The following is a 14,961-nucleotide window of genomic DNA, read 5'->3' on the forward strand; positions in this document are numbered from 1 at the left end:
CAGCGCTGTCCAACTTATCATAGCCCGCGGGCCATATTTTCTTCACCAAACATTTCGGGGGCCAAGAAGGTTGCTGCTGTATTCAGCCAGGTTAAGTGAAGTTACGCAAACTAAATAGTACCTACTGTAAATTCAAATTAGATTTAAATTTTCACATAGTAAAATAATTTTAATATTAATAATAATAATTTAGTAACATAAATTTATTCATAGTAAAATGTACTCGCGGGCCGTAAAAATTATTTGGCGGGCCGTATACGGCCCGCGGGCCGCCAGTTGGACAGCCCTGTCATACAGTAATGTTCTTTATAGTAAAATCACATTTACATACATAAAGAAATTTTATTATTATGCTTAATCCAAAATGATTCCAACTACAGATGGGAATATTCAAATGCAAGAATTGGAAACTATTCTGTTGCAAAAATTTCTAGACCAATTACTAAAGAATATAACAGCTAATGACTCGAAATATCACTTCTCTTGTGTTGTTGAATTGTTTTCTTTGTTAAGCAATAATAATCTTGTGTTCCTCTACTTACAGTCTGACCAGAGGCTATAAATCGATTGAGTTATCCAATATACAATGTATCATTGAGTTCAATGTACAGTACAGTACATGAATCTAATGTACTGTACAATAGAGTATTTATGTTGAAAATAAATAAACTTTCAATGAAATTCTAAATATTTTATTAGAATTGATATAGATACATAGATAACTTACAGATAATGGAATGGCAAAAGAGACCATATGACTATCACATCCTGTATATAAAAACCACGTGACAACAGCCATTTATAAATTTTAATGTTGAAACTGATACAAAATTTGAGACAAAGAAACGAATTTTAGAGAAAAATATGGATGTATTATTGAATTATATTCAAGAACAAGTAAGAAAAATGAAATAAAACAAACTATAAACAGATAAACAAATGCAATAACAAGTTACGTGACCAGGGCCACTTAAACTTCCATGTGATGATCTTTTTAAAACATGAGATAAAAACAATGAATTTTATTGAAAAATATAGATGTATTATTTACTTTTATTCAAGAATATGTAATGAAAGTGTTATAACAGATAATAACTAAAATAAAACCTATTTCCTTATTGTTTATGTTCATTTTTTAAATGTCAATAGGAGGAAAGCCATTGGCAGTTGACCAAATATAGTAATAATCGGTCAATAGAGGAAAAAATAACACATCTAATCAGAAATACTGTAGGAAACATGTTTTTATCATTTTTTATGATAGAAAAAACTGCTATAGGAGTTCTAAAACATGATTGACATTCTGCATTGGGTATTTGAAAAATAAAATTTGCTGTATGTCAAAAACTTTATATCTATATATATATATATATATATAAAAATGGACATGTATGTCCCTATATTTCACTTTTCCACCAAAACTACACATTGCATGTGAATGGTGTTTGTATGTGGTAGTAGCCCCAAGTCTCCATTCGTGCACTATGGGGGTTGCGTCTCGATAGCTATAAGGGTGTGGGAGATATGGGGCTGAGTGGTTTTCTATTTCGAATGTTATTTTCGAATTTGTTCAAATTTAATTCCAACAATGTTCGAATTTGTTTGAATTAAATTCTAACATAAAATTCAAATATTAGTTCAGTTATAGAACGATTGTAAATGTTCCAGAAACGTTGAAAATAGTTCGTTTGACTGGACGTAAACTGGAGACGTTCAGAAATAGAATCGGGACCACGTCTCTAATTAGTCTGGAAACGGGGGACCTAATTCTTGCATTCTGTGAAAACAGGTAAGATTGGCTATAATGTAATTATCTTAATCTTCACTATCGTTACTTTTTGCCCACAAATAAAAACCCAGTGAAGCGGGTCCTTGCAGCTAGTTTATGAATAAAATGTTGATAGACTATTAGAAAACAAGGCAGAGCATTGAGGAAACATAAAACCAATCAAGACTGATACAGATTATTCTAACCGGATCCATTTAAAGTTGTGATAGTCACATTGGTTATTAGCATTCCATCCACCAGCTCACCCTGGCATTATGACTGACTTATGGTATAGAAAGGGTCAAAAAAATCAATCAATGCACAAAAAACTTTTTGAGGGGATATTTCATAAAGATTACTCCTAACAAGTGTTTCCTTTTGGTTTTTTGCTTATAGAGCCATGTTAATATATGTTAATAATGTGAAAAATGCTAATATAGTGTAGAAGATAAATCTTGCTCTTCAAAGCTTATTTCAACATTGACATCTAATGTAAAGTGGAAAAGTGTTGTAAATTTTGTTATTGTTTTATAAGTTATAAAGAAAGATATTTGATATTAAATATGTGAATATATACATTTCAAACTAATAATGCAATTTGTCAGTGAAATTAGACTATAATTTGAATGAATGACTAAATGAATTATATATTACTTTTAGTACTTTTTATATACCAAAATTAGTGAGTGATCAATTAAAAAAGTTCACTTACTCTTTTAATAGCAGCTTTTGGAAATGCAGACCTTCTGTACATTTCATATCTATTTAATTGTTCTTCAGAGAAATTAGATACTAAAACTCTAATGACAGAAATGAAATGAAATTAGAGTTGAAAATCAATTAAAGTAAAACTTCAAGGATCTACATAAATACGTACTGCATTTTTTCTCTTTCTTCTTCCTCTAATTGTTCTTTAGTTTTTCCTTGAGAAGGATTTGGATCAGAAGTCTGAATATTTTCATCTGATTCTTGCTGTTCACTGGATTTTAGTGTATCATCTGTTTTGGAATCATCCTTTTCACTTTTTGATGTTTCCTCAGAATTCAAATCCTTCTTCTCCTCACATTTATTATCTGCTTCCTCTTTATCACTTTCACCCATCTTTTCCGCTTCAATTTCGCCATCTTCTTCGCAATCCATCATGAAATTCTCAATTAAACACTTCCTGTTTACAACTCTATTCTGTAACAACTAAAATTGAATTATGTACCAACTGCGCCACCTACTGAAAATAATATATCAAATTATTAACGAAACAAAATTATTTAATTAATTTTTTTATTATGTATTTAATATTTTATTAAAATAATTATAATGATTATTTTTATTTATTTGTTAAATTGTTAGTATCGTATACTTTTTTACTCTACTTTTCTACGTCTTGTGGATAGACGGCTGGATGGCCGAACGGTGTAAGTGGCAGCCTACCGCTCTGGAGAACACAGAATCGAACCCTGCTGGTCCTTTTGGATATATCGGGCCCGTTCCTCACCATCCGGCCTACCTCCAGAACCCATAATGGACTTGCTAAAAGAGGCCCTCTAATAGCCCACAGGTAGAAAGAGTTAATATAAAAAAAGGTATCCAGTGGCGTGGCGTGACATTTGATGATAGGGAAGCTGTGTTTCTATAAGAAACCGACTTCCAGGGGCAATCAGTTAATTCTTTCTTTAAATGTATTTTTAATAGATTATTTATCTGACGTACTTAATAAACAAGTTCATTATAATTACCTCTGTTATTAGATCCAATATATTCCATATGCCCTCTAAATGCCAATTCTTGCTTTGATAAAAACATATAACATCTATTTATTTAGATATAATATATCTATTACCCATAATTATCTCGTTACAATTTTCAATATTTATTTTATATTATTTACTAATGTTAAATTCTATTCCGCTTCGATTTCCAAATTGCTTCAAATACGAAAGAATCGACGATTTTTCGTGTCTTTTGCCAGCTAAATTGTCAAAGACATTCTTATTCCACACACTAATTTCACTCTGTAAATGCATTTTTATGCATTTACAGAGCCATTTTATCGTGAAAATATCGAACAAATTTTTTTATTGAAGCGTTTATATTTAACTTAGGCATTGGCCGTTCTCTTTTAATAATGTTTTCTTTTTCATTATATGATCTCGAGCCAAAACTTTTTTAAAATAAATTTTCAATATCGCAATTACATTCCGAATCGCTAGCCACGATATAAGGGCTAAAATTAAAAATAAAATTATAAAAACTTACTTGGTGAAATAAAATGTGTGGTGGATATACATACCTGGTACAAAACATTCTTCAATTGTATGAATATACTTTTAAAGAAAATTATAATTAAATATAGCTTTGTAACGAAACGTACATAAAAATAACATAAAATATTATTTACTCATTAAATCTTAACCACTTACTTGTTAGTCAAATAGCTCCCTACGAGTGGAATCAGAGACGGTCCTGCTAGGTGTGCGGTGTGTACTGTACATGCATGCGGGCTGCCAAATCCCGAGGGTGCCGATACCGGTCAATTTCAAATGCCTCTTTTGCCGCATCACTAATACACCTCAAAAGACGCGACAGGGTTCTTGTAAATTTTAAGTTTCTCACCATAGCTGTAAAAGTCTAAATATGTTAAACTTAATAGATTGTCCGTCGTTTGTTTTCTAACTAATTCGTTTTAGGACCAAGTGTCTTCAGAAATTTCCAAAATTTACAACTTTTCGGTTACTCTCGTTGAACTGGAAAAATGTCTGTCTTTATTACATCTAATATTTCGAAGAAATCAGTCTCACTGTACTCGGCTAGAGATTGGTTCGGTTAGGCTTTTGTTTAAGTAAAATTTTTGCTCTTTCATCAGGGTTTTGTTTATGCCACCAATTCCCTAATCTCTTAATTATTTAACTACTTCTTAAGTAGAAATAAATCGAAACCAGTTACTTTGTACTCGAATATTTGTAGTCTCGGGAAAAAGTGGAAAGACAAATTTTTATGACAAACGGATACATAAATCGTAAATTTAAGGAAAATAAATTCTAGAGCTTTTTCTGTATCTCGTGCATCTCTCTCATTCATTAAATTTAGTTGTAAATTATGCTACCAAAGTAACAATTAATTTTTTAACATTATACAAGAATTGTACACGTTTTTTTCTACATCCCCTTAAAGATGGGATGTACGAAATCGTAATGTCACTGGTTTAACATTGAAATCCGTGAGTAATATAAAATCGGAGAGCGGAATAAATCTATCAATCAGCGGAATAAATATATCAAATATTTTAATGGATTTTTTAAAACTGTCAACTATACAGAAAACTACAGTATCATAAAAACATACAGGTAAATTCTTATCGGTTGGGTTAAGTTATAAATCTACTCGTGATTCACGTAATCGGGCGAGGGCGGCCAAATACCAAGCAGGCGGGCGGCTAACAGCCCGGAACCGGTCCCGGATAGAATTGGATGCGTTATACGTGTAGCATCCATCCGAGGTCCTAGGCTTCCACCGGCTAAACCGGGTGAGGTTGGTGCTCTGTAAAGCGCATGCGCGAATCTAATTTTTTGAATGCTGACAATACAGCGTTTCCACTCCGCTACTCCGCCACTAATATTCGAATATACAATAGCAATCTTATCTTTTTTTTTTCACGTGTAGTGTAGAAATTTGTAATAAGATACATAATGCGGTTATAATAAAATATTGTGCGATTATTTTCATATAATTAAAATTAATATGTATTTATTTTTTAGAAAATACAAGGGAAGCGGCGCATCCACCGCTTCTAATGAGGCACGCCACTGACGGTATCCCAGAGCGGTAGGCTGCCATCTTAAAAAAACTCTTCCGACAGTCATCATTATATACTTAATATTTTTAACTCTCTCCGTCCTGTGGATACAAAGAGGTCCTAGGTCATCTTTCAGCAAGCCCATTCATTATGTGTTCGGCCAGACTCACAATGGGGTGATCGGACAGTGACGGACGGAAAGCGACATACCCGGATAAGCCACTTCGAAAAATTTCTTGGATTTTTTGACCCGTACAGATTTGATCCCGGTTTTCCGGACCGGTAGGATGCCATCTTAAACGCTGGCCATCCGCCCGTGGTATATTATTGTTATTAAGTGACAGGCAGTTACTTTGATTTGATATTGGTTTGCTTACTAGTAAGAAAACCAATAGCCCGAAATGCATATCCGTCGTAAATTATGGAAAACGAATCTACTTTTTCCATCAAATGGAGTGTTTCTGTATGATTTGTTCTCAATAGCATCTTTGTGCTAAGTTCCAAAGAACATACAACTAACTGTGAGAACAGCAAGCAATCAAGTACTAATCTATATTTTATACAACTCTATTCTGTAACAGCTAAAATTGAATTATGTACCAACTGCGCCACCTACTGAAAATAATATATCAAATTATTAACGAAACAAAATTATTTAATTAATTTTTTTATTATGTATTTAATATTTTATTAAAATAATTATAATGATTATTTTTATTTATTTGTTAAATTGTTAGTATCGTATACTTTTTTACTCTACTTTTCTACGTCTTGTGGATAGACGGCTGGATGGCCGAACGGTGTAAGTGGCAGCCTACCGCTCTGGAGAACACAGAATCGAACCCTGCTGGTCCTTTTGGATATATCGGGCCCGTTCCTCACCATCCGGCCTACCTCCAGAACCCATAATGGACTTGCTAAAAGAGGCCCTCTAATAGCCCACAGGTAGAAAGAGTTAATATAAAAAAAGGTATCCAGTGGCGTGGCGTGACATTTGATGATAGGGAAGCTGTGTTTCTATAAGAAACCGACTTCCAGGGGCAATCAGTTAATTCTTTCTTTANATATTTAAAAACTTTCGATAAGATCGATAATATAATTTTCATTAAATTTTGTTAATAAATAATTTCGAAGACTGTGTAATATAAAACAAATATGCCTGTAAGTATTTCAAACTATATAGAAATGTAAACAGACTGTTTTGTATTCGAAATTGATATGTTTCTGTATTTAGATATATAAAAAGCACAGAATAAAACATGATTTTGAAATAGTCTTTACTTAAATGGTTCTAAAATTCTATTTTCTTATGCTGTAATTTGATCAAAATTATAAACAATTATTTTTAAGTTCAAAACATTTTTTTTATGTTAGCCTCATAAGGGAAAACAAGGTACTAAAGGACAAAAACAGATTGTAGAAGAGAATAAAGAGACACTAAAATTCTACAGTATAATGGCAGGAGTAGCTGAAGTAAGTCATATATAATTTTATTGAATTGAAAAAGATGCTTTATCAAATTCAGTAATTAATTGTATTTTTATGTTTGTTTTCTTAATACTTGATATATTTAATAGGGTTTTTTAACCTGGAAAATCAAGATGTTTCTTTTCTTGAGTCTTGGGAAAACAGCTTGAGACTTATAAGAAAACTAAATTTACAAATCTGAAACAGAAATGTTAAATTTATTATAATTTTTAATGAAATAAGTATTGTAATCCTAGAATTTGATATAATGCTATTCATTATTTTATATATTGATTTGTGTTTTAAATATAATTCAGACATATCCCATAGAACATGTTGTTTAACATTTTTCCAATAGAGTATCATTGATTTTAATACCTAAATGTCATAGAACATATATATCTCTCAATTTACTGTTTTTTAATCAATGTTATCATAAGGAAAATTTATTTTTACATCAAAAAAACAGTTTCAACAAAATGATGTGTAGAAAAAGTTTTGAGTTACATTCTAAAATACCATTGGCAGAATGTCAGAATCATATGTAGATGTTTTGAAAAATATGCTGAATGTCAGCATACAAGATTTGTATCTATAGGTCAGATGTTGATACTGGAACAGGCATTACAGTGTCACCAATATCCCCCTAAATCAGAAAGACTAAACACACTTTGTGACATCATTAACAGTAGTCAATCAATTCTACAATTTACAGAAGTATCAGGAAAATTTTTAAAAATATGTAGCAATTTATCCCTTATTTTTATTGTAAAGTTTTGACTATATTTACAAAAAAATCTCTCATTGCTGCATGTTATTTACCACAACATATTGCAAATGTGATGTTTATGTGTACAGAATAAACTATATGTTGCTGCACATAAAACAACTGTTTGTTAACAATCAGATTAACCATTTGGTTATCAGAAGTGTTATAAGAATTTTAAAAATGACTGTTTGATTATTACTTATATATATTTTTTCTTATTTACAAGTTTGTTCATTAAATATAGGTGTTTTATTATGTTTAATTACATTTTAGGAAATTTGTTGGGGTTTTGGATTATATTGTAATGCATTGTAATTTTTTCTATGTAAAATAGTAAGCTTTTGGTTGTTTTTGTGTGGAATGTCTGATTTTTAATTATGTTTTACTGATGTTAAGCAGAGAATGATAAAATTATATTTACAATGAATAAAAAATCATTTTACATTTTTCAGCATTTTAAACATGACCGTTTAATTTGATGACTCAGGATACCCACCATTCAGAGATACTTGGAACAATTCTTTGGTCTGCCCCTTTGCCAGTTAGGTTTATTATATAGTATCTGAGTTGTGTTATTGAATACAGTTCAGATTGAAATGCTGAAAACAATTCAATAATTGCATAACTGTAACTTTTTAATTTTTTTTCCTCTTTCCTCTAAACCTATGGTTCTCCATCTTTTTGAAGTCGGGGAACACTAAACTGTGACATTTTTTTTGCTGAACACTTAAAATACATCAGCTTTAATGTAGGGCTGGCAGACTTTTTTGAAATCAAGAGCACACTCAGTGTAGTATATGATGTCATTGGCATTTGCTGATTACATTCCCATACAAAAATTATTTTACATTGTATTAATTTTTCTTTTGCAACAATTTTTAATTGTATATTTGATTTTTTTCGTGGACCACTAGAAGTGGCTCTATACGGAATATCCATGTTTCACTGACCACGGATTGAGAACCACGGCTCTAAACCATTAGTTTCTTTTCTTAATCCTTATCAAATAATGGAAATAAAATTAAGAGATTTACTGCAGTTACAGAAAAACTTTCAATAGTTTTATATATTTCATAATAGTAGAGTTCTCGGTTTCATAATGGTTTCAAACATATTTTATAATAAATAATTGCAAACGTGCAAATATATCTGGTAGGAATACTAAGAGATTAGTTTTAATTTTTGTTAAAACTAAATATGATATTTTTTGGTCTGAATTATCCTTCTTCCTGTATTAATTAGAATTAAATGCTAAATTTTAATCAAAACAATTTATGAAAAATGATAAAAAGGATTGTTTTAATTTTCGATCTTTCTTATTTTTTGATATGGAGTAACTTTATTATTTCAAATTGAATGTATGAAAGCATTATAGCGAGATAATACTAGTGTAATGCATGTAATAAGAAATTATAATTTTATTACACATTAAACACTCCTACATTTGGTATTTTAAGATTTCGATTATAAGATATAACAATAAAAAATATGTGGGCCAATGTTAAATATTGTTTTACTTATGTAATCTTTACAAAATTTTTAAATAAGACTAAATATTGATTACAATCATATTCTAAATATGATTTGTAGAATTTATGTAATTACAATTAAATATGGTTATTGTTTGGAAAAGTAGAATTAAATCTCAGTACTTAATAAACTGATATTAAATTTTTTATATGATATGATTTTATATAAATCATTTTGGGTAAAATGAATAACTTTTTAAAAAATTATTTACTTTCTGCTTTTTTAAAATTTAAATTGAATTTTACTAATGATAAATTATATATTTTCAATTTTAGATATTATACATTGCTGTTATGATTTTATTATTTTGGGATTCATTTACAATATTGTATTGGGTAAGTTTGTATATAATATTATTACATATTTCATCTATACATTATTAGTTAAATAATTTAAAATAAATGATTATTTAGTTTAAATTGAAAATTAATATTTTACAATATATTTTTTCAGTTTTTAACTCTGTTCACCATAGGAGTATTTTTTGGAAGTTTACAGTTTATGACATATATGGCAAGGCCTGTTTATTCTGATACAGGTTCCATAATAGATGGTGGAATTGATTTAAACATGGAAGGAGGAATTTCAGAGTTAGTCAAATCTTTTATTAATTTGTATTCTAAAATTTTTTCACAAAAACTTCAAATACAAATGGTAAAAATCTAGATGGTTAAACTAGAATGATGTAGTAAATTACAAACATTTGTAAATCACAATAATTCATTTCCATTATGAATGTTTTACAATTTAAAAAAAAAATTTAATAATAAATTAATGAGGAACAAAGAGTAAAACTAAAGAGATTCATTTATCTATTCAAAACAAAGAATATTTGAATGCTTTTAATGTTATTGTGCTTTACACAAAACAGAAACAAAATAAGATATATTTTATTTAAAAAAATACACATTTAAACCACTGACAGGAACATAAAAAACGGCTGCTGTTTAGAGTTGGTCATCATTGAGAAGTGGCTGTTACTGAAAGTTTGACTTGTATATAAAATGACCCAGACCACTTGTACACTCTCTTTAAAATGAAAGGAAGTAAGTTTCATCAAAAATCTTAAAAATTTCAATAATAAATTAGGTATGCTGTATAAAATGGTGATATTTTTAAGTTCTGGTATTGGCAGGAAATTGACTATCCAGGCTGAAAATCAAATTTTTTAAATTGAACATGATATCTTTTAAATTTAGATTCAGATTAAATGCAAAATGATAAAATAATTTTGTCTCAAACATTTTTTTCTGAAGATGCCTCAAATGTAAACATTATGCTTGTGTTTGCACTTTAATTTCAGGTAAATTTTCATTTTCAGTTACACACCTATCAAAGGTGATCTATGTAGCCAGGTCCTATGTTCTTTGAGGAACAAATTCTTTTTCAAGCAGAGTAGATGCATGCATTGGTGAAAACAATTCTACTTTAACATTTTGATTGAATAACAGTTAAAGTCAGTGACAAGTAGATTATGCCAGAAGAATTTACACAAACAAAAATACTATACCAGTAGTAACAATTTTCATTACTTCAGAATCAGTTACATATGATTATTGTGCCAACATGTTCATTATGTTTTATTTTTCATTGATGGTATGTTAATAAAATAATTTTGTAATGTAAGATATTTTCTTATTTTCATAGTAACATTTTTTTCCATGCATCACACTTTTAAGATAATTATATGGTCAGTGGAGCATTTTCAGAGAATTTTCTGAGGCAAAATTATCTTATTTTCTAAGTTTAATCCAAAACTAAATTAAACAATATCATGTTTCATTTAAATAACTTGACTTCTTACCTGGGTAACCCATTTCTGCCCAGTTCCAGAAGTTGAAAATATCACTACTTGATACAATGTACAGTACCTGATTGATTTACTTATGAAAATTTTTAGGATTTTTGATGAAACTCACTTTACTTTACATAGAAGCCCAGGATTATTTTGACTTATTTCAAAATTAAAAATTATGACTATACAAACTAAGTTTCAGTCTTTCTGTCTTTATTTATCTTTTTCATTCCAGTCCAGGAACCAAAAAACAGCCGGTGAATTGAAGAAAAAATCATCTAAAAATAACAGATAAATACAATCAAAAAAACCTCATGCACAATTAAAAATGATCTTGACATCGACCCTTTCTTGTAGGCTATGACGTCTACAAACATTAAAAATCGGTAAAATTCTTTCCGACAGCATTCATGTTATATAATCGCATAAGCTGAGAGTCCTCTGGTGGATTTTCGGGCATTAGTTTGTATAGTCATAATTTTTAATTTTGAAATAAGTTACTTTACTTTATTTTAAAAGGGGTATATGGGTGAAAAAATTCTCCAGGGTACAGGATGAAGAAGAAATATAAGCAATTGAAAAGTGTAAAAATTGCCAAAAATGCTGTATTTTCTTTTCCTCCTTTTTCTTCATCTGCCACTGCAGATGCTTGTAGAGAAAAAAATTACTGGGTTTAGAAAGCTCAAATTTTAAACTTAAGTGTTTCTCATTATTAGTGAGGTGCTTGCAAAACTTCTGGATTAATTAATAGGGCAAAGTTCATGAGGATTTCCCCATAGAGCTAATTCAATTATAGCATAATTTTATGCTTATAAGGATAAAATTGCATGGAAACAAATGAATTTTATTCAAAATGTAACTCAGAATTAAAAAAAAGCTCAAATTTATGCAGATTAAAACTTTTTATAACAAAATTTTCTAAATGGCATATTGAAATCAGTTGGTGGTGCATTTGGTCGGTGCTGACTGAAATGAATATTGAAAGCATTTAGTTGGCAGTGCATTTGGTCTGTGACATGTTCAGTCAGCAGTCGTTGAGTGCTGAGCAATCCTATGTCTTGATGTAATAATATAATTATTAAACAAAAACAACTGATATCCAAACAAAAACATCTGAGATGTAAAAATATTTCACCAAGTAAAAATTTATAACAATTAGATGATGATTAAAATTTTTTGTAGGCATTTTTCTTTGGTAAAGATAAGCTTGGTGCTTGCAAACATACCCACAAGATTTTTACCTATATTATTGTTTTCTGCATTTCACCTCCAGTTCCAAGCTTATCTTTACCAAAGAAAAACTCCTATGAAGAATTTTGACTGTCATCTAAATTGTCATAAATTTTTACTTGGTGAAACATCTCAGATGTTTTTGTTTGGATCCTAAGTATACATATATAAACATCTGAAAGCCTGATATTTTTATAACAAAACCAAATGATTACTAGATTTAAATCAGGTACTTTACCATGGTAAAGTAGCCTGATTTAAATCCAATAATCATTTGATTTTATTATTATCCTAAGTTTAGGTGATTGATTAATCATGTTTTGATTGTTATCTTAAATTTTTTAAAAATCTTAATTACTCATTGGTATAATTAAGATAATGATTATTAGGAATTAGGTTCCATAAAATAACAAAATAAGAGTTGACATTGAATTAATTAAAATATTGTTGAATCAATAATGAAAGAAAATGACTTCTATTAAATTTTATAAAAAGATGATTTAAAAGATAGTCAAAAGTTTTTTAAAAGTGCATACACTGATAAAACAAACTTGAACATTTGTAACTTCTTACACATTGGTTTTTTAAAATAATCTTGAAATTTTATACTGTGGGATTGGGAATAATTGGATTTTTAAGAGTTATATTATTTTACAAAATTTTTGTAATACTGTATTTATTTTGTTGTTATTGTTCAATTGATCTTTTCAAATATAAGCTAAAAATTGGAATATAATTTCATCAATTTTGAATGAGTTGCCAATATAATTTGAATCTAAAAGTATATACTGTATTTAAGTATATTTTGAGTGAAAATACATTTATATATGTGTTATCCTTTATTAAGTTTTATATCTCAAATGTTTAGTTAAAATTTAAACTTACTGAACAATAGAATAAGTATAGTTAAGAATGATATATTTACAATGAGCAATTATTTACTGTAACATTATCACAATGCTAGGCTGCAATATTTAATTGTATTTTAATTTATTTAATTTAAAATATATGCTCTCCATCTCAAATTAGTAGTATCTTGTCCCTGTATATCATACTTTTCCTGTTAGCAATAGTCATGCTGGTCATCTATGTAACTCAGGAGAAATTTTTGAATTAAAATAACATTACTTCTGGTGCAAATTGATAGTTTGTATATAGTTAATCAGGGCCTCCTAAAATTTTTATATTTGGTCTTGACTTTGTTCTAGTTAACTCCATTCTCAAGATTAAGGAAGGACAGACAGACATTTATCGGACCTCAGCGGTAATTTATACCACTAGTATCTGGCTAGAATCATAGCCAGATAGAAAGGATAGAAACGGGACCATCACTTGATCCCAGCATTGAACATGAAAGACCAAATTTGAATTTTTATGTAAAATGAAATTATATGATATAATGGAATAAAATTTATTTTGATGAGAAACGAAATTTATATTTTATTGATTTTATTTATATATTTTTCATGGCATTAATATATTTTTTCGAAAAGGATTGGGAGCCGCATATTTATGCAGTATTCTTAACTCTCTTAGTTCAAATGTTTAAAATAAATTATTTGAATTTCTGCTGTTTGAAAATCATTTTAGAACAATTGAACAATTGTTCTGACATCTTTAGCAAATAGTTCCAATATATAAATTTTCAAGTTTTTCATTAATTTAACACTGATATATTCTGCATATATATATATATATATATATATATATATAATAGATTTGTGAAGTTATTTTTAAAAACTGACCTATTCAAATCACATTAGTCAAACTTTACGGTTCAATAATTTCATTATAAGCTCTATATATCTATATTTTTTCTCTACTTTTTTCAGGTTTGATTACTTGAAGATATCCATAAATCTTTTTTTATTTCTCCTATCAATCCGATCTGATATTTTATATCTCGTCTTGATATAGTTTTGTTGAGGTCTCTAGATAGTGCTGGATTTCTATGATGATCCGTATATATCTACTCATAGATCTTACTTACAGAGAGTAAGATCCATGAATAGATATATACGGATCTCCAGTTCGATGCTTTTGATCATTAAACTCTGCATCAATACAAAAGGCTTTTCCAATTTGACTCATATCAGTATATATAAATCGCTTGCTTACTAAGTTATTTTGATCAATACAACATAATCAGGATCTAGATTTGTTATGAGTCTACATGTAAGAGATCCTTTTCATTCATTAAATAATAAACATTAATTTAAACGTCCTTAATTAAATTGCTAAACGCTTATTTTTAGCAATTTCAAACCTCATAGTTCTCAGATAGAATGAAACTCCAAGCTTATTTAGCTTGCATAAATTCAGTTCTAAACTTTATATTCTTAATTCCATCAAAAGAAGGCCCTCTCAGAAGTCGAGAGAGACTAGATCACGGAAGGTTTATAGGCCTTTATTAAGACCCAAAAAGCTCTATTTAACATCAAAACAGCATTAAAACTTGTACAGTATTATATTTTTAACTAACAAAATCTGATTTAAAAATATTTTTAAAATCAGATTTTATTAGGCATTGGGATGAATTAAGCCTCATAACAAATGTTTTGAGGCCTAATAAATATGAGGTCCATCTAGATAAAATGATACTCTGTTACTGG

The 14,961-nt window shown here is 29.1% G+C and overlaps 2 protein-coding genes across 3 annotated transcripts in view; one reads left to right on the top strand and one right to left on the bottom strand.

Moving 5' to 3' along the window:
- The window catches only part of LOC111619289 (transcription initiation factor TFIID subunit 11-like), a 49,685-nt gene extending 46,705 nt beyond the window's left edge, over window positions 1-2,980 (bottom strand). Inside the window, exons 1-2 of the mRNA XM_023360977.1 lie at window positions 2,646-2,980; window positions 2,481-2,568 (exon numbers count right to left, since the gene is read on the bottom strand). Of these exons, the coding sequence (XP_023216745.1) occupies window positions 2,481-2,568; window positions 2,646-2,911 (354 nt within the window). The 5' untranslated portion in view covers window positions 2,912-2,980. The remainder of the gene's footprint in view (window positions 1-2,480; window positions 2,569-2,645) is intronic.
- A 3,679-nt stretch (window positions 2,981-6,659) lies between these two features.
- LOC111619290 (transmembrane protein 208-like) overlaps window positions 6,660-14,961 on the top strand; it is an 18,649-nt gene continuing 10,347 nt past the window's right edge. Inside the window, exons 1-4 of one of the 2 annotated variants that reach the window (XM_023360978.1) lie at window positions 6,660-6,719; window positions 6,933-7,031; window positions 9,600-9,659; window positions 9,778-9,914. In XM_023360978.1, the coding sequence (XP_023216746.1) occupies window positions 6,714-6,719; window positions 6,933-7,031; window positions 9,600-9,659; window positions 9,778-9,914 (302 nt within the window). In that variant the 5' untranslated portion in view covers window positions 6,660-6,713. Of the gene's footprint in view, window positions 6,720-6,748; window positions 6,847-6,932; window positions 7,032-9,599; window positions 9,660-9,777; window positions 9,915-14,961 lie in introns of those variants that run through there. The other variant, XM_023360979.1, reaches the window with a different exon arrangement.

This window comes from Centruroides sculpturatus, unplaced genomic scaffold (assembly GCF_000671375.1).
Source record: "Centruroides sculpturatus isolate CEXI.00-Female unplaced genomic scaffold, Cexi_2.0 scaffold46, whole genome shotgun sequence".
NCBI classification, from domain to species: Eukaryota; Metazoa; Arthropoda; class Arachnida; order Scorpiones; family Buthidae; genus Centruroides; species Centruroides sculpturatus.